The 18,130-nt window shown below is 47.1% G+C and overlaps 1 protein-coding gene across 1 annotated transcript in view; it reads left to right on the forward strand.

Moving 5' to 3' along the window:
- Nucleotides 1-488: 488 nt before the first annotated feature.
- Nucleotides 489-18,130, forward strand: part of ARHGEF26 (Rho guanine nucleotide exchange factor 26) — a 142,414-nt gene continuing 124,772 nt past the window's right edge. Inside the window, exons 1-3 of the mRNA XM_064275631.1 lie at nucleotides 489-1,623; nucleotides 3,077-3,116; nucleotides 9,101-9,246. Of these exons, the coding sequence (XP_064131701.1) occupies nucleotides 550-1,623; nucleotides 3,077-3,116; nucleotides 9,101-9,246 (1,260 nt within the window). The 5' untranslated portion in view covers nucleotides 489-549. The remainder of the gene's footprint in view (nucleotides 1,624-3,076; nucleotides 3,117-9,100; nucleotides 9,247-18,130) is intronic.

Genomic DNA, 18,130 nt, shown 5'->3' on the forward strand with positions numbered 1-18,130 from the left:
GCCGCGGCTCCGCGGGCGCGCTCTCCCCAGCTCCCGCCGCCCTGCTTCTGTCCGGGCCCCGGGCCACCCACGGGGCGGCGGGCGCGCCTTGGCCCCGGGATCTGTGGACCCCGAAGGCAAATCCGCCTCAGAGCCTGCCGGCTGGATCGCCGGGGACCAGCGACGGGCTCCGGCGTCTGGATGGCGGCGGGGCGGCGCGCCTCGCGGCGAGTTTCCCTGGAAAGCTGAACTCGCCCCGAGTTGGCGGCGCGTCGGCGGGCGCCCGGCGAGCTGGTGGCGGGCTCGGCGCGTGCGGGTGGTCTCCGGGCGCGGGAAGGGCCGGTCCGCTCGGCCGGCGTCCAGACTGCTAACCGGATCGGCGGGCGCCCGCTTGCCGGGGAGAGGGCGGGTCGGCGGCGCGCGGTCGTGCCCGGGGCAGCCGCCGGGGTCTGCCGGCTCCGGGTGCGCTGGTCTGCAGGGCGTGCCGCGTCCGCAGGCAGCCCGTGAAGTCTCCCCTTCGGGCAAGGCCAGCGGGTGCTGTCCCCCGGGGCTGGCGCCGGAGGCCCCGCTATGGACGGCGAGGGCGGAGCGGACTTTTCCAGCAGAAGCCTAACCCCCTTGTGGCGGCGGAGGTCGTCCCCGCAGCCCCTGCCGCCGGCCCGGAGCAAGCCGAGGCCCCAGTCGTACCAGAGCCCCAGCGGGCTGCTGATCACGGATTTCCCGGTGGAGGACCGGGGGGCCCTCCCCACCGCGCCGACTCCCGCCCAGGTGCCCGCCGTCAAGGACGGGAGGACGGTCCAGAGGAGCCCCCTGCTTCTGTGCGCCCCCGGGAGGCCCGTGGCCAATGGGCGGACAGTCTCCCCGGAGTGCAGGACTGCTTCTCCCGGGCTCCTACGGCCCAAGGCACCCCAGACCCCCAAGCCGACGTCGGCTGTCTCCCCGAAACTCCCAGGGAACGGCACAGTGACCTCGCCTGCGCCCCTGCGCCCCCCGCGGACTCCTGACGCGCCCGCCCCCTGCAGCCCCCGGGAGGACCCCCCTGGGCCGAACGCAAGCCCGGCGCCCGAGCCCGTTGCCAACGGACTTGCCCTTATTGGCCGCTTTACTGACCCCGGTTGGCGTTCCGGCCAGACGGCTCAGGACCCCGAGCAGGGATCCTGGAGACTCTCGCCTGCGCCCCAGAAAAGGTCTTCGGCGCAAAAAGTCCCCTTGGAAAGGCTGCCCTCCCCGGAGTACGAGCCTTCGGAGCATCCTGCGGTGGTTCTGAGTACCAACAGCCCCGTCGCCCTCAAGGTGGGGAAACAGCAGATCATCCCGAGGAACCTGGCCTCGGAAATTAAAGTCAGTAAATCCAGCAGCCAGAACGTGGAGCCCCACAGGAGAGTCCTCAAGGTGCGCAGCATGGTGGAGAGCCTCGGAGCGCCCCTCGGCCAGGCGGGGGAGGACGGCGAGGCGGAGAACGACCTGGACAGCCCGGGCTCTCTGCGGAGGGGCTTGCGGTCCACGTCCTACCGCAGGGCGGTCGTCAGTGGCTTCGATTTTGACAACCCCACCAGCTCGAAGAAAAAGAACAGAATGTCCCAGCCGGTTCTGAAAGCAGTGGTGGAAGACAAAGAGAAGTTTTCCAGCCTGGGAAGGATAAAGGTGAGCGTGGAAAAGTAAACTAGGTGCTAAGCCTGGAGTGAGCGTGGTGGGCTGGGGCCCAGAGGAAATCACCCTCTTTTAATTCTGTGTATTTTGCTGTAGATACCGGGGCACGCGGATCTTTTGGCCGTTCAGTTGGCTGCGGGCAGACACAGTCAAGGTTAATAGACAGCTTTGTGGGAGGAAGTGAAACTCAGGACAAGTGTTTCAACTTCCTAAGCTCAGGCACAATTTGGGGGCAAAGAGAAAATTTAGGGCACATTAATATTGGCTGAATGAACTGAGCACTTTTAATACAGGTAACAAAACCGGCCGAATCTGTACTCTTGGCTATGTGATCAAGCTGTCTGGTGCTTGTGTAGAGGTTACCAGTCCCTTTACAGTCCATACAAAAAAACCTGTTGCTGTGAACTCCATTCGGACTCACAGCGACCCTATAGGACAGAGCAAAACTGCCCCATAGGGTTTCCAGGGAGCGGCTGGTGGATTCAAACTGCCTGCCAAATTGTTGGTTAGCAGCCAAAGGCTTGTCCACTAAGGAAAATACTTATTGACATTTTAGCTCATGGCTTACCTTCTGCTGTTAATTAGTGAGTTTGTGTTTTCAGTGGTGATCACACACTCAGTGTCATTCAGGTAAAAGGCGAATTTTAAAAACAGTTGCCAGAATCACAAAAGACACAAATAGTTGGTTATCTTTTTTTGTTGCTTGCTTTGGTCACCGTGACCTTTGGCTGTATTTCATTCTCATTTTCTGTCCATTTATCCGTGAGTGCATTTAACAAATTAGCAGCTCAGAACTTCAGGTTAGGGGTGAGCTGTGTGGAATTGCCCCCTTGATGAAGGCCCAGGAGCTGCAAGCTACTAAAATCCTGCCAAATAGAACATTTCTTTTAAAAAGGGAAATAAGAGTGTGAAGTGTGTGTGCCGCCTTCTCCAGAAACCAGACAAATCTAGGCAAGAGGGCAGCCATTCATTTTGGCAACCTCATTGAATCCTGATTAATCAGAGGGTTGGGACTAGTCTTATAAATATCCCGTATATAATACACAGGCAAGCCTGTTTGTGTTAGCACCTCACCGTCTTAAAGAAAAGAAGTTACACAACATTTTATGCCCCCCCCCCCCCCACTCTGCAAGTTCAGTTTAAGAGAGACGGTGAATCACAAAAAGTGAAATGAGCTGAACTATTGGTCAGTCGAGGATCCTCAGGCTGTTTTGCTGGGGTTTGGGGAGGAGTGTATATTTTATTTCACTTTTTTCATGAATTGTAGTGGTCATGTGAGTGTACTGCCCTAGGGATGATCTGCAGTGTGCTTTTGGAATGTAACAAATAACAACAAAAAACTATTTTTACTTAGAATAGCTGTGTTTTCTATTTGGCTCATTTATACATGGTTTACATTGCTTTTCTCTCTCTCTTTTTTTTTTTTTTTGCCTTTCTTGTTTCTTAGAAAAAAATGCTGAAAGGACAAGGAGCATTCGATGGGGAAGGTAAGCATTTGATTTTCCAGACTTGTATTGCTGTTTGAATGTGGAATATCAATTATAAGTTGAAATCCAAATGCAGGAACAAAAACACTTAAGAAGAGAAAAATGTTCAACCTTTCCCCATATTATAGAGTGCAAAGCTCCGTGCTAAGCTAAACGTTTCTCCTAGCAGTGCCAACAATGAATAAAATCAGTGGCATCCTTTATAAGCCGATAACCTTGTCAGTCAGTATCCTGGGATTTTTAATTCTGTTTTCCTCCTCCGGCTTCATCCCCACTCTCCTCAAAAATACAGAGAAAGAGCAAGCTCTAGCTTTTTAAATTAAAAATTCTGAGAGTTTGGCATTTCGATCTTGGGTCACATTTCCTTTGGACTTAATATCTTTGCCCCCTCCCCCTATATTTCCACATTTTATTATCATTCCGGATTTACTGTTTCATTATCAAGTTTCACCTTTGGGGAAATAAAACTTTCCTGGCTAATAGAAACATATGCCTAAGAATTTGTAACCCATATCCTATTTTTGTTAAAGATCTGAAGAGCAAGCTGCAGCTTTAACCAGGTGTTCAAACCCTGATCAGATTAGCGGACTTGCCGTAAATAGGTGGGTCGTGTGTTAGCCGATGGGAAGAGCGGGAAGGGCCCAGTCCCAGCTGCGGCCTTGTGGGCTGGAGGATCCTGGTGATGGGAAGGAGAGTAACCTGTCATGCTTTGAAATGCTCAGGTTTTTCAGCCTTTAAAGAAAAACGAAGGAGGGTATATCCTTGATATCCTTCTGTAGGTAAACCTTATGTGAAATCATTCAGAGTTGCAAAATACATAAATAACCTTGAATGACTACCAAAAATTTCCCCACACAATCCTTGTAAAAGTCAGTTACCCATTCATCCAAGCATTATTAAATACGACCCCACTCACGGCCATCAGGCGGATTCCAACCCATAGCGACCCTATAGGACAGAGTAGAGCTGCCCTGTAGGGTTTCCAAGGCTGCACATCTTTCCCGAAGCAGAGTGCGACATCTTGCTCCCACATAAATATGACCAGCTTATAAAATTTCATTCAATTTGCTCAATCTTAGAAAACCCAGAAAGAGTGTTTTAGCTGGAGAGGACAAGTTGATCTCCCTGATTTAAGAAGGGAAGAAACCAGAAGCTCTGAAGGTGACTTGACCCCTGTCACGTAGCCAGCAGCAGAAGCAGCACTACAACCCCATTCTTCTGGCTCTGAGGCCCGTTTGCTTTTTCTAGTACCACTCTAATAACTGTCAGTGTGTCGGTCGCCGCCAGGGCGAGTTCAGCTGGTGGCGGGCCCCCATGTGTCAGAGTACAGCTGTGCTCCATAGAGTTTTCAGTGGCTGAGTTTTTCAGCCGTCCATCACCAGGCCATTCATCCTGGACACCTCTGGGTGGACTCGAACCTCCAACCTTTTGATCAGCAGCCAATGGTGTCAACCGTTTGGACTACCCAGGGCCTCCACGTAAAACTAACAGAGTATCTACCTAATGCCGTTTCTGAGGGAGATGCTTTGTGTCCTCTGGGATTTGACATTGACCCTGTGACTTGCTTCAGAGGGCGGCCAAATTTGATTTTTTTGAAGTCAGAGCACAGACCTTCATCAGGACTAGTCTTATGCTGTCTCCTCTTACAAGGAGCCAGGCCTGTGCACTCTCTCTTCTCTCGTCTCAGATGTGGTAGTCCTAGGAATTCTTCTCCATGTGTGTGTAGACAAGGAATGTGGGATTCTTACAGTTAGTGACTTGACAAGCGTGATGACTCGGTAGGCAGTGTGGCAGAGTGGTGAGAGTCTGTGATGGTGGAGCCGGGAGGCCTGGCTTCCAGCCCCACCCCTTTTACTCATCAGTTGAGTGACATTGAGCGTGTACCTTAACCTCACTGATCCCCAGTTTTATCACCTGAGGGATGAGGTTGATAATACTAATGTCCACGGTGCTGGGAGAATGAATGCGAAATCGTATCATGGGTGTTGTTATACATATGAACCAAAACCAAGCCCGCTGCCCTTGAGTCTATTCCGACTCACAGCAACCCCATAGGACAGAGCAGAACTGCTCCATAGGGTTTCCAAGGACAAGGAGTGGCTGGTGGATTCGAACTGCCGACCTTTCGGTTAGCAGCTGTAGTTCTTAAGCACTGTGCCATCAGGGCTCCATATAGGGTGTGCCAACCACTAAGTACTTTAAAGGGTACTACAGGGATGGGATGGATCCCTGGTGGTACAGTGTTTAAGAGCTGGGTTGCTGACCAAAATGTCAGCAGTTCGAATCCACCACCCACTCCTTGGAAACCCTATGGGGCAGTTCTACTCTGTCCTGTAGGGTTGCTATGAGTTGGAATCAACTTGATGGCAACAGGTTTGGTTTTTACAGCGATGGGGGAAACTCAGTCTTTACCCTCATAAGCTGTGTTACATATGCAGCGCAATCAGAGAAGAGTAAAATCCTACATAGGCTACAGTGATAACTCTAGTCACTGTTGCATATAGAACATGCTAGAGGAGGTCAGAGACGAGACGGATGTTTGCTTGCTTCAGTAGACGGAAAAGGCATCTCACACTGAACAGGGTTCCCTCCCCCGCCAAAGAAGAAAGACAATTGCTGTCCAGTTGACTCTGACACGTGGCGACACCTGTGTGTCTGAGCAGGACTGTGCTCCACAGGGTTTTCAATGGCTGATTTCTCCGAAGTAGATCACCAGGCCTGTCTTTTGAGGTATCTCTGGGTGGACTGGAACCTCTAACCTTTGGGTTACTAGCTGAACTATTAACTATTTGCACCACCCAGGAACTCCTAAACCTAGATCTCTTCTGGGGTTTCCGTCTCCTACTTCCCAGTTGTAGGACCTGAAGACCGAGGAAACCTCCTTAACATCCCTCTTTCCGGTCCCTATATCCAGTCCATCACCAAGTTCTTTCCAGGTGGCCTGGCTTGAGGCTGTGTCATCTTTCATCGATCAGCTGTTAGCATCCTGCTTGTTCTCCCAGGTAGTCCAGTGCTTTGTTCCTCCAACCTAATCAAGCCTTTCCTTTGAGTGGATTCCCATTTCATTCAGGATAAAGTACGGTCTTCACAGTGTAGAGAAAACTAATCCTTCTGTCTCGGGATAAAATCCGGTTCCTCCACATGGCCTATGAAGGCCTGTGTGATCTGGACTGCCCGGCTTACCTCCCGAAGCTCGCCTTGCGCCCTTTGCCCACTAGCCACCTCGGTTCCAGCCACACTGACCTTCCTTAGTTCCTCAAAGGTGTTGTTTCTTCCTGCTTCAGGGCCTTGGCATTAGCTTTTTCCGTTAGCTCTGCAGTTATTCAGCTCGCAGACTTTAGATTTTCCTCCTTGATGCCATCGCAACCCCCAGAGCAGAACACGCCTTGCTGACAGTCTGTTCTTGGAGCGCTCCGTAGGTAAGCCTTTTCATTTGCAGCTACACATTGGTGTAAGATAGTTGTATCCCTACAACCCTGCAATGGCTTGCCAACTCATTCAGAGTAAAAACCAAAGTCCTTTCAATGGCGTGGATCCAAGGCCCTGTGTGATCTGCCTTCTCCCCACCACATCTCCTTTCTCCTATGGTTTCCCCCCTTGCTAACCCTACTTTAGCCACCCAGGCCTCCTTGCTGCTCCTTGAACATGCAGACATACAAACGCACTTTGGCCTCAGGGCCTTTGCACCTGCTGGTTCCTCTGATTGGATGCTGTTTTCCCTGGTGTTACTCACTTTCTCACCTCTTTTAGGTCTTTGCTTAAATGTTACCTTGGTGAGGACTTCCTGTTGTTGTTGCTAGGTGCTGTTTAATTGGTTCTGACCCATAGCAACACTGTGTACAACAGAATGAAACACTGCCCGGTCCTGTGGCATCCTCACAATCGTTGCTAATGTTTGAGCCCATTGTTGCAGCCACTGTACCAATCCATCTTGTTGAGGGTCTTCCTCTTTTTCGCTGACCTTCTACTTTACCAAGCATAATGTCTTTCTCTAGGGACTGGTCCTTCCTGATAACTTGTCCAAAGTATGTGAGATGAAGTCTCACCATCCTTGCCTCTAAGGAACATTCTGGGGCTGCACTTCTTCCAAGACACATTTGTTCGTTCTTCTGGCAGCCTGTGGTACCTTCAATATTCTTCGGCAACACCACAATTCAGAGGTGTCAATTCTTCTTCGTTATTCATTGTCCAGCTTTTGCATGCATGTGACGCAGTTGAAAACACCATAGGCTGGTCCTCAGAGTGACATCTTTGCATTTTAATACTTGAAAGTGGTCTTTTGCAGCAGATTTGCCCAATGCCTTCTGTCTTAGTCATCTAACGCTGCTGTAACAGAATTAGCACAAGTGGATGGCTTTAACAAAGAGAAGTTTATTCTCTCACAGTCCAGTCAGGGTGCCGGCTCCAGGCGGAGGCTTTCTCTCTCTCGGCTCTGGAGGAAGGTCCTTGTGATGTATCAGTCTTCTTTTGGTCTGGGAGCATCTCAGCACAGGAACCTCAGGTCCAAAGGACATGCTGTGCTCTGGCATTCCTTTCTTGGTGGTATGAAGTCCCCATGTCTCTCTGCTCGCTTCTGTTTTTTATATCTCAAAAGAGATTGGTCGAAGACACTATCTAGTCTTGTAGATCTCATCAGTATAACTAACTGCCACTAATCCACCTCATTTCATCATAGTGAGAGGATTTACAACACATAGGGAAATCGGAGAAAATGGTGGACAATCACACAAAACTGGGACTCATGGCCCAGCCAAACTGATACACACATTTTTGGAGGGAACATAATTCAATCCATGAGACCTTCCTAGAGCACCCTATTTAAAATCTACCACCCTCCCAACCTCCCTGCCCCCTTGTCCTGTTATATTTTTCTCCACCGCATTTGTCGTCATCTGATATACTGTGGGAGCCCTGGTGGTGCGGTGGTTAAATGCTCGGCTGCCAACCAAAAGGTCAGCGGTTCGAACCCACCAGGCACTCTGCAGGAGAAAGATGTGGCAGTCTGCTTCTGTAAAGATTACAGCCTTGGAAACCCTGTGGGGCAGCTCTACTCTGTCCCATGGGGTCTCTGTGAATTGGCATCGGCTCACGGTGGTGGGTTTCGTGTGGTTTTTGATGGACTGTAAAAGTTACTTGTTTATTGTCATTATCCCCTCACTCTAATGCCAGTGCCATGAAGTCCGGAATTTCACCTCCGTTGTCCGTTGCTGGATTTCTGGTGCCTGGCAGCACAGGCACCTAGTAGGCACTCTCTAAACATCAGTTGGAGGAATAAATGCTTGAGTGAATTTGCCTGTTTTTCTCATTAGATTGTTAGTTCATGAAGGCACGAGAGGTATCTTTTGGTTTTCGTTTTACACCCAGCCCTTGAAACATCGTCCAAAGAGCCAAAATCCAAACGCACTGCTGCTGAGTCGATTCTGACCCAGTATTATTTAAGAAGATAAATGAGTAGTGATGGACCTTGAAGGAAAAGTAGGGTGTGGATTCAGTTTTAACCTAAAAACAGTGATTTAATAGGGCTCGACCTCCCTTCATGGGTGTTATTGTTGTTAGGTGACATCTAGTTGATTCCAACTCAGTGATGCTGTAGGACAGAATAAAACTGCCCCACAGGGTTTTATAGGTTGTAATCTTTACAGGTTAGCGGATCACCAGGTCTTTTTTCCCATGGAACTGCTAGGTGGGTTCGAACTGCCAACCTTTTGGTTAGTAGCTGAGTGCTTAGGTGTTATGCCACCAGGCCGTGGATAGAAACGTAGAAACATTTCATGTAAGAGTGCTCTCTTCCCCTGCAGATGAGGTAGAGACAGAGCTGTGTGACTATCCTGTTATTATTCTTTAGTGACAAGATCCCATTGTCTCTTGGTCTGTTGTTTATCAAACTGCACATCAAACATTGTATACATACGGATGTTTGTTTAGAACGAGTCGTATAATGATTGGGGCCCATTAGTGATGTGGGAGGATTGTTTTTATTACAGAAAATGCAGTCCTGTATCAGAACTATAAAGAAAAGGCTCTTGACATTGACTCTGATGAAGAGTCGGAGCCCAAAGAACAGAAGTCAGATGAAAACATTGTGGTTCACCATAAGCCACTGAGGTCCACGTGGAGCCAGCTCTCTACGGTGAGTGCTTAACCTTTTTCTTTTCGATCTGGGGGAAAAAAACCCAAGTTGTGGAAATGATGCGTGGATGTGGTTTTTGTTTCTTTCTGCCAACAATTCTGTAATCCTAAGGCGGAAGAGCTTTCTTTTTAGATTGTGAAACTTTGCAAGCAGTAATGAGAACGTGAACTTTGATACTTCTGATCAGAAAAATTCAGGATTGATAAAAAAGTGTCGTGAGAAACTAATGTGCTGTGGACTATAGAAACTTCCCCTGGTATCCTTTTTGGCTTTTGTTCTTTTCATGAAGTGCGTATGTAGTGGTAACTTAACATATCCTGAACTTTATATCGTCATTGTGGGGTGTGTATATATGTGTGTCTGGAGACCTGGTGGTGCAGTGGTTAAGAGCTCAACTGCTGACCAATAGGTCAGCAGTTCATATCCACCATTCGCTCTGTGAAAACCTTATGGGGTAGTTCTGCTCTGTCCTACAGGGTCACTATGAGTCGGAATCTATACTGTGACAATGGGTTTGGGCTTTTTTTTTTTTTTTTTCTGTTTATATATGTGTATGTGCACACAATAGGGAAATTAGCAAAATTTTTCCTTGGCAGTTTTATTTGATATAGACACTTATATGTTTTCTCGAAGTTAATAATGAACAGCACTCTGTACCATTTCTATCTGTGCATCATTTATGTGTGTGCATGTCATACTTATTTTTGTGTTGATGAGAAATTTCTACTCTCTGCATCGAGCTTTTTTATGGGGGGTGGTCATAATTTCTTTTTCTACTGGCTTAAAAAATACCACCCTGCGATGCTTACTTTACTCCGCGTGAGCCTGGGCACAGCATTCGCAGGCATCTGATACATTTGCAAGTAGAAGGGAATCCCCGTGGCTTGTCTGGCCACTGCATGAGGTGGTGGAAGCTTTGCATCAAAAGTGAGTCAGTACACCTTTGCGAGGCCTTCAGCAGCAGGGGAGCAGAACCGATTCCCTGCGAAGCCTCAACGAGCTTTGTTCAGCGTCAGGAATCCCATGTGTTTAGGGAACCATTAGCATAAGGAAGGGGGTTGTGTATGTGGGAGCTGCTGGACCAAGGTCGTGGACATGTATGTGTGTTAACGGGGGGAGAAGACTTCTGGCCTAGGCCCTGCCTCCCCGTCTTCCACCTTGTACTGGTAATGAACATTTTGGAAACCAAGCCTTTTTTCCCCTTACCTCCCAACCCTGCAATTTTGTCCTAAGGAAATTCTATTCCTTTCCAGTGCCTCCAAGGTGGGGCTACCCTTAGTATTATGTCCTGTCATGGATTGAATTGTATCCTCCAAAAAATATGTGTCAACTTGGTTAGGCCATGATTCCCAGTATTGTGTGGTTAGCCTCCTTTTGTTGATTTTCCTATGTGTTATAAATTCTAATCTCTGCCCCTGGTTAAAGAAGGTTAGGTGGGATATAACCTTGCTCAGGTCAGATCCCTGATCCAATGTAAAGGGAGTTTCCCTGTGGTGTGGTCTGCACTACCTTTTATCTTACAAGAGATAAAAGGAAAGGGAAGCAAACAGAGAGCGGGGGACCTCATATGACCAAGAAAGCAGTGCCAGGAGCAGAGCATGTCCTTTGGACCCGGGGTTCCTGCTCAAAGAAGCTCCTAGTTAGGGGAAGATTGATGACAAGGACCTTTCTCCAGAGCCGGCAGAGAGAAAGCCTTCCCCCAAAGTTGATACCCTGAATTTGAACTTCTAGCCTACTAGACTGTGAGAAAATAAATTTCTCTTTGTTAAAGCTATCCACCTGTAGTATTTCTGTTATAGCAGCACTAGATGACTAAGACATGTTCCAAACGAAAATGGGGCAGGGCAGGTAATATGAGTAAGTGTTGCTGGTGAATGTGGGATATTAGGGAGTAGTGGGTGAACAGGCCTTACATAAATTGAGCAGCTGCCACTAAGCTCAAGGCCGGTAAATATGAGGGCTTGATGTTGTAAGAGCTTTTTGATACTTAAAAAGAGAATCCAGAAATCCAGACTTTTATGAGAAATACCTTCTTCCAAACTTTTAAAAAACATTGTGTGAGCCCAACAAAAAAATTAGTTGTCCAGACGTGGCCCCCAGGCCCACATTGTGCATCCTCTTGTCTTTGTGGTATTTTTATGGTTTTTCCATGTGATAATATGGTAGCTCTTATCCACAAAACAGGGGAATTTGTAGCCAGGCGTCTTAATCTAACCATCTCATGGATGTATATATCAGAGCAGATCGTTGGGAAAGCTGGCTTTGAGGCCTCTAGAGACTGTGTAGGCTCTAAATGGCCCTCGATTTCCTGTTGGCGTGGACCACTTGGTGGAGCATCTGGGAGAAGGCAGCGGTGGATTTTCTGAGTTCTGTCTCTCTGCAGCAGCTGCATTGGCCAACCCAGACCTCAGTTCTGCCGTTGGTCTTGAAGGCTCATTGGCGATGTAGCCTGCAAGGTCAGTGATGCTCTGATCCCACTCAGCTTTAGCACTAAAAGTTGGGCTGCTGTATCTGTGCCTCCTGGAGCTTGGCTTTCACTGAGATTAACAGATGCACCTGCGAGTTAAAGTAATAGTGCGTCTCCTTCAGTCAAGCTTCAAATACGGGCATGCGTTTTATTTGGCCAAGGAGCAACGTACCAGGGTGCCTTTGTTAACAAGATTGATATCCAAGGACTTTCTTATAATCAAATGTGAAACAATAAAATGGATTCTAACACTAGTTTGTGTTATCTTGGAGTTGGGTGTTTCCGGGAGGCTTGTGTGTATTTATTTTATCGTATTGCTCGCCAGTAACATTCAATCCAACCAGCACGATTGGACTTTGCCACCCAGCTTTGTGCTTAGATTCCAGCCTGCACTTCCTTCGTCCCTTTTGTGCCTCTTTTTCGCCTTTAAAATGTTCACTTTAATGTTTTTTTTATTATAAAGTACTTTGAGCATGCGGGCAAAATAATGTGTGTGAGTGCACGTAATGGATTTCCGTGTACCCACTATCCAGATTAAACAAATGTTTACATTCTAACGTATAGCCTGCATTCTGTTACGTACATACAGCTAAACAACCCTGTCTTCCCCAGTTCTCCACCCGCCCCCCCGACCCCAGGTGATCACCAGCCTGAGGCTCTCCTGTGTCCTTCTATGCTGGGTTCTATCCACCAAAAAGGTGCAACCAGCTCTGGCTTCTAGGGAAGTAGGTATTTCCTAAAATAATGGCCAAAAAAAAAAAAAAAAAGCTGCTCTTACCTTTCTAGAAGCCTAGCAGTTAGTAGATGTCCATGTTGCAGTTAGGTCCCTAAAGAGAGCAGTCTTCCTGAATCATCAAGAGCACCAGGAGGCCTCTCCTGAGTGGGACACTTCGTTTCTCTGCCTGACCTACCACCCAAGCCCTTCTTTAGAGGGCTGCAGTGGTCAGGGTAGCTCGCAGACTTCTGCTTTTTATATATTTTTTGCATCATTCTTCCATGCTCAACTTTTGAAACATGAAATTAGTAGGGAGCCCCTATCTAATCTTGCATCAAACCCATTGCCATTGAGTCGATTCTGACTCATAGTGACCCTATAGGACAGAGTAGAACTGCCCCATAGAGTTTCTAAGGAGCGCCTGGCGGATTCGAACTGCCGACCCTTTGGTTAGCAGGCATAGCACTTAACCACTGTGCCACCAGGGTTTCCAAAAGAGAGTAAAGACAAGGGATTTTTCTGGCAACAGGTTAAGCCTGGATTCGGCACGTGCCTTGACTTTCTGCTTAGGAGGAGTGTGAGTGGGTGCCCGTGTGCATTAGTCCTGTTGATTTATATTTTTAATATCTCTTTTATCTTTGTTTCAAATACCTGCCCGGCTCCTGCAGCGATGGAACTTTTGCTGTCAGTCGAGTGTAAGGAGGCTTCAGTAGGCTCCAGGTTGTTTTGAAAGGCAGTCACTTGAAGTAATTTTTGGTTGTTACATAAGGCCTCTACGCCTCCAGTCTGTAGCGTAATCTGCCTTCAGGTGTTTGTTTATAATACATCTGCTCTGGTTTCACTGGGTGTGGAGCACTGTGCAGCCACCCAGGTGACAGGTGCTTCCCCATTTACAGTGTTGGGGCTGGTTCACCTGTAGCCATGTGGTCATCTAGGAATAAGGGGGAATTTGAAGCGTGTAAGACAGATTTTTTTTTTTTTAAGACAGATTTGATCGGACATCACTAGAATAATGAACGTTTAGGCTGCGCCGGCTTGTATAGTAGGATTAAAGTAAAATAATTGTGTATGCGGTTAGTAATGGCGGCTCTGCCAACAGATTCTCCCTTGGAGGCGGGTGGGGCTCTTCTAGTCGGGTCAGTCACCTGGGCGCCATAATTTCATAAGATGGTGACAGGCTTACATTTCATTCACTTGACTGTCAACACATGTAGATCCTTTCTTAACTGGAAATACGGGGTCCCTTCAATCCAAAGGAACATAACTCGTGCTGCTCTTCAGGCCTCGGAGATGACTGATAACGCTAGAAGACATTTAAGTGGTCATGGTTCCCAGTTTTGGGTTGGTCATGTGTGGAAGGGATTTGAGGTTTTGAACTTAAAAAGTCATTTTTGAATTCTCATAAAAAGACCAGACTTAATGGGCTGAATGAGACTAGAGGGACCCTGGAGGTCATGGTCCCCAGACCCTTTGTTAGCCCAAGACTGGAACCATTCCCAAAGCCAACTCTTCAGACAGAGATTGGAGTGGACTACAAGATAGATAATGATACTGGTGAAGAGTGAGCTTCTTGGATCAAGTAGACACATGAGACTATGTGGGGAGCTCCTGTCTGGAGGCGAGATGAGCAGGCAGAGGGAGACAGGAACTGGTTGAATGGACACGGGGAATACAGGGTGGAGAGGAGGAATGTGCTGTCTCATTAGGGGGAGAGCAGCTAGGAGTAGATAGCAATGTGTGTATAACTTTTTGTATGTGACACTGACTTGATTTGTAAACTTCCACTTAAAGCATAACAAATAAATAATTTTTTTAAAAAGTCATTTTTGAACTTGAAAGGTGATTCACCGAAAATGTTCTCAGAGACCGCCAGGCACAGGTGAATCGCCCAGCCTAAAACGGCACCTTGACCGCAAAGCCACCTGTTCTTCTATCTCTGGGAAGGGCTTGTGGATTTGAAGGAAAATATTGATTGTCTTATTAGTCTGAGATAGAACATTAAGTCCTTGGGACAGTTCATACCAGGCGTGTAGCCAGCTGTATCCTGGATGCAAAGTGACCTCCAGGCTTTTCCTAAAGGCTCATTCTTTACACTCCCCTCTCTTAGTTCTTGACTGGAGTCTTTTTTGCTTTTACGCTAACTCTCCCCACCCCCTACTCCTGCCCCAAGATCATGTATGCATGCACGAAAAAGTGACCTTTGTGAAACCATTGTTTGTTTTGCTACGTTCGGTGACAGCATCCAAGCGGCACTCACCAGCCGTACCCTGACCCCGTTTATCTGCCATGGGGTGTGTTTTTGTAATTTCTATTACCTTGACATGCCTGGTCCCTTTGAAAGGGTGAGAAATCTTCAGAGGCAGAAACTGAAGCTCACTGGCATGTTTTCCCCTTGATTCTACACCTAATATAGTCATCCTGTACTGCCCTCCTCTGCCTGCTGACGCGCGGCTTTATCGGTCATCTTAGATTATTTTGAATGTTTCTATAGTTTGCTCAAAAACTTTTTGTCAGGGACTGGTTTCTGTGTTTCTATCTAAGTGTTCTTTGGGTATGCCGTGTAGCCGGAGGTGTAACCCAAGCCGTATCATTAGGACTTTGGTCTTCTATGTCCTGGGCTCAGCTTTTAAGGTATATGCAGTTCACCTTTGGGTCGCTTTCAGGAGCTTGTGTAATGAGAAAGAGAGAAGCTTGGGAAAGCAGGAATTTCATTATAAATATAACTTCCTTCAGCTGGAAACAAAAGAGACGCTATGGAGTTTTAGCAGTTTAATCTGATGGGACTTATTCTTTTAGAATTTGCACTGTGTTTGTCAGGGAAGACATAGCATTTTCTGCTAAAAATCAGAGCTCCGAGCTGTCATAAACCTGATGGGCCATTCTGTTTGTGGAAATGCTGAATGCGTTCAGAGTTCATAGAAAACTTTCATTCCTTTCCCTGAAATTTTCACACTCATCTGAGTTGATTCTCCGTTCAGTGACTTGTGGCTTAAAATAGCAGTCTGTTCTGTTACATAATTTTTCATCTGTGTTTTTGCAACCCTGCAATCTCATAGAACGGTTTGTTACCTTAGATGGTGATTAATGCCTTTCACTGTATCTATCTTTTGTGTTTGAACAATAGAAAATCTATTGTGATTTTTCGTGTCTGGCTTACGTTTAGCATTGACAGTGTAAACAATTAGCCAGGGCTTCAGGCACTTACTAGCTACACTCCTAGCTGGACAGTGGGTCTCATGTCCTAGAATAGTGTGTCTTTATAAACAGAAATAGAAGTCCAGGTGCCTAGACCTGAGACCCCCAGCGGAGATCCTAATCTAGCCAAGAGGCATGGTGCTGGGGGCTGCTTCGCTGCAGCCAGGGACTGGCCTTTATATGATCTTGGATTTTCAATATAGATTATGATGTTCTCTTAACACTTTTTGAAAATTAATTTTGACTTATATAAGCAATGAATAACACGTTCTCTGTGTTATAGAAAGGAATTGGAACATTTCAGACAAGACTGAAGCCTCTTTTGATCATTCCTGTGAACTCAGCCTCTTTCCCCTTCCAATCCAGAATCCTCAGTGCAGCCAGTGCAGGATCAGATTTATTCCTTTATAACTCATGCTGTCCTTGATATGGTAACGCTCTTCTCAAAATTCACAGATATACATTTTCGGAACAAATAAATATTACATGCATTTACACAAATAATAACATGCTGTGCAGATTTCTACAACTTGTTTTTTCTCTGAACAGCATGTCTCGTAAATCATTTCATGTCGGTACATGCTGACCTACAGCATTCTTTCTAATTGCTGCAATATTCCGTAGGGTGGGTATGCACTTAGCTGTTTTTCTGGAATATTCCATAGGAAGGGTATGCATTTAGCCATCTTTCTGGAATATTCCATAGGAAGGGTATGTGTTTAGCCATCTTTTGTTCGGGGGGCTATATATGATTTGAGGACCTAATAAATGTTATGTGCCATCAACCTCCCCCTCAAGAAAAATACACACATACGGACTTGTAAATATCTGCATTTACATTTTGTTTTCCCAGTTTCAGTTTTAGGGTTTTTTTTCCCTTGACTTTGTCTCCAAATACTGGGATGATCTCGCTGTAGCTCTCTATGTATTGATTAGTTTCCATATTGTTCGGATGGCCTTTAAAAGTTTTTTTTTTTTCCCCTGCATTATAGCAATGTTACCACTATATGTAACTCCTTCTGAAAAATAGAGGTAGCTTGAGAAAAAACGACTCTGGTTGGCTCTGAGTAATTAAAGGGCACCTGAGTTGGAGATGTGCCACTATTTGTGTTGCGGAGTCTCCAGAGAGAGCAATGAGATGTGAAATTGTGGGTGTGTGGGCGCCATGCACTCTAGAGGAGGCGGAGATCAGAAGAGACAGATGCTTCCAGAAAGTAGGAGTTGAGGAGCACAGGGTTAATTCTGGTTCTCATAACTGCAGAAGGAGACGTTTCAACCAGAAGCCTGGAGCCGGGACCCAGACAAAGGAGGTCTTATTATTTTGTTGAGTAGAGAATCGATGAGAGACATTGATGAGTGATTCCTCTATTCATCAAGCTTTGTGGAAGGCCTGCTCTACCCCAGGTCCTCTGCTAGGCACTGGAGTTCCAGCAAAAAGACTCCACTTGCTTTCACGTCTTGACAGATGCCCTGAATGGCGACACAGACATCAAGTATTCCCATAGGTAAATGCAAAGTCACAATGGTGGCCCTGCCGTGAAGGACGTGGTCTTTAGCCCAAGAACAAGGGGATGTCATTGAAGAGTTTTGAGCAGGGAAATGGCAGGATCAGATTTATTCCCTTAAAAGAGCACTGGCTGCATTGAGGATTCTGGATTGGAAGGAAATCTGGTTAGGCAGAATCGCTGTGTTTCAAGGGACAGAATCATTACACCCTGAAACACTTCCTTCACACAGCCCCCGGGACACTGCAGCCCCTGATTTTCTCCTCCCCATGCTGGTCGTCCCCTTCCTGATCTTCTCTGTGGGTTCTTTCTCATTCCTCCCATCTCTAAAGGTCCGGAGGTCTCCTGGGTGCCGTCCTTGGGCCTTTTATCTTCACTCACTTGATGGTCTCATCCAATCTCATGGCTTTAAGTACATCATGTATTTGGTAACTTGCAATTTTCTTTCTCTAGACTGGACCTTTCCATGCATTTCAGACAAGGCTGTCCAGCTGTTTATCTGATAATCTAATCAGCATCTCAAAGTCAACATGTCCCTTGGCTTCTCAAAGTTAACATGTCCAAAAGTTTATTTCTGATCGCTCCCTTCTCCCCGACCTAAACCTGCTTTCCCCACAATGTTCTTTTTCTCAGCAAATAACCATACCACTTTTTCAGTTACTGAGTTAAAAACTGTGAAGCCCCTCCTGACTTCTCTCTTTCTTATAACCCACTTCTAATTTGGCACAAAGCCTGTTGCTTTATCCTCAGAAGAGATTTACTCTGGCCGCTGCGTGGAGGGCAATCTCCATGGCGTCCTCTCAGCTCCCTGCCGCAATCTGTGCCCCTTTAGTCTCATCTCCACTTAGGAGCTAGGGCGTCATGTTAAAACTTTGCTATTGTTTCTCTGTTCTGAACCCCGAAGTGGCTTCTGGCCTCCACTCAGAATACAGGCAAAGCCGGCGAGGCTGTGTGATCAGGCCCCTGGCTGCCTTTCTGAGTTCATCTCCTGCTCTTCTCTGC

This window comes from Loxodonta africana, chromosome 23, assembly GCF_030014295.1.
Source record: "Loxodonta africana isolate mLoxAfr1 chromosome 23, mLoxAfr1.hap2, whole genome shotgun sequence".
Taxonomy (NCBI): domain Eukaryota; kingdom Metazoa; phylum Chordata; class Mammalia; order Proboscidea; family Elephantidae; genus Loxodonta; species Loxodonta africana.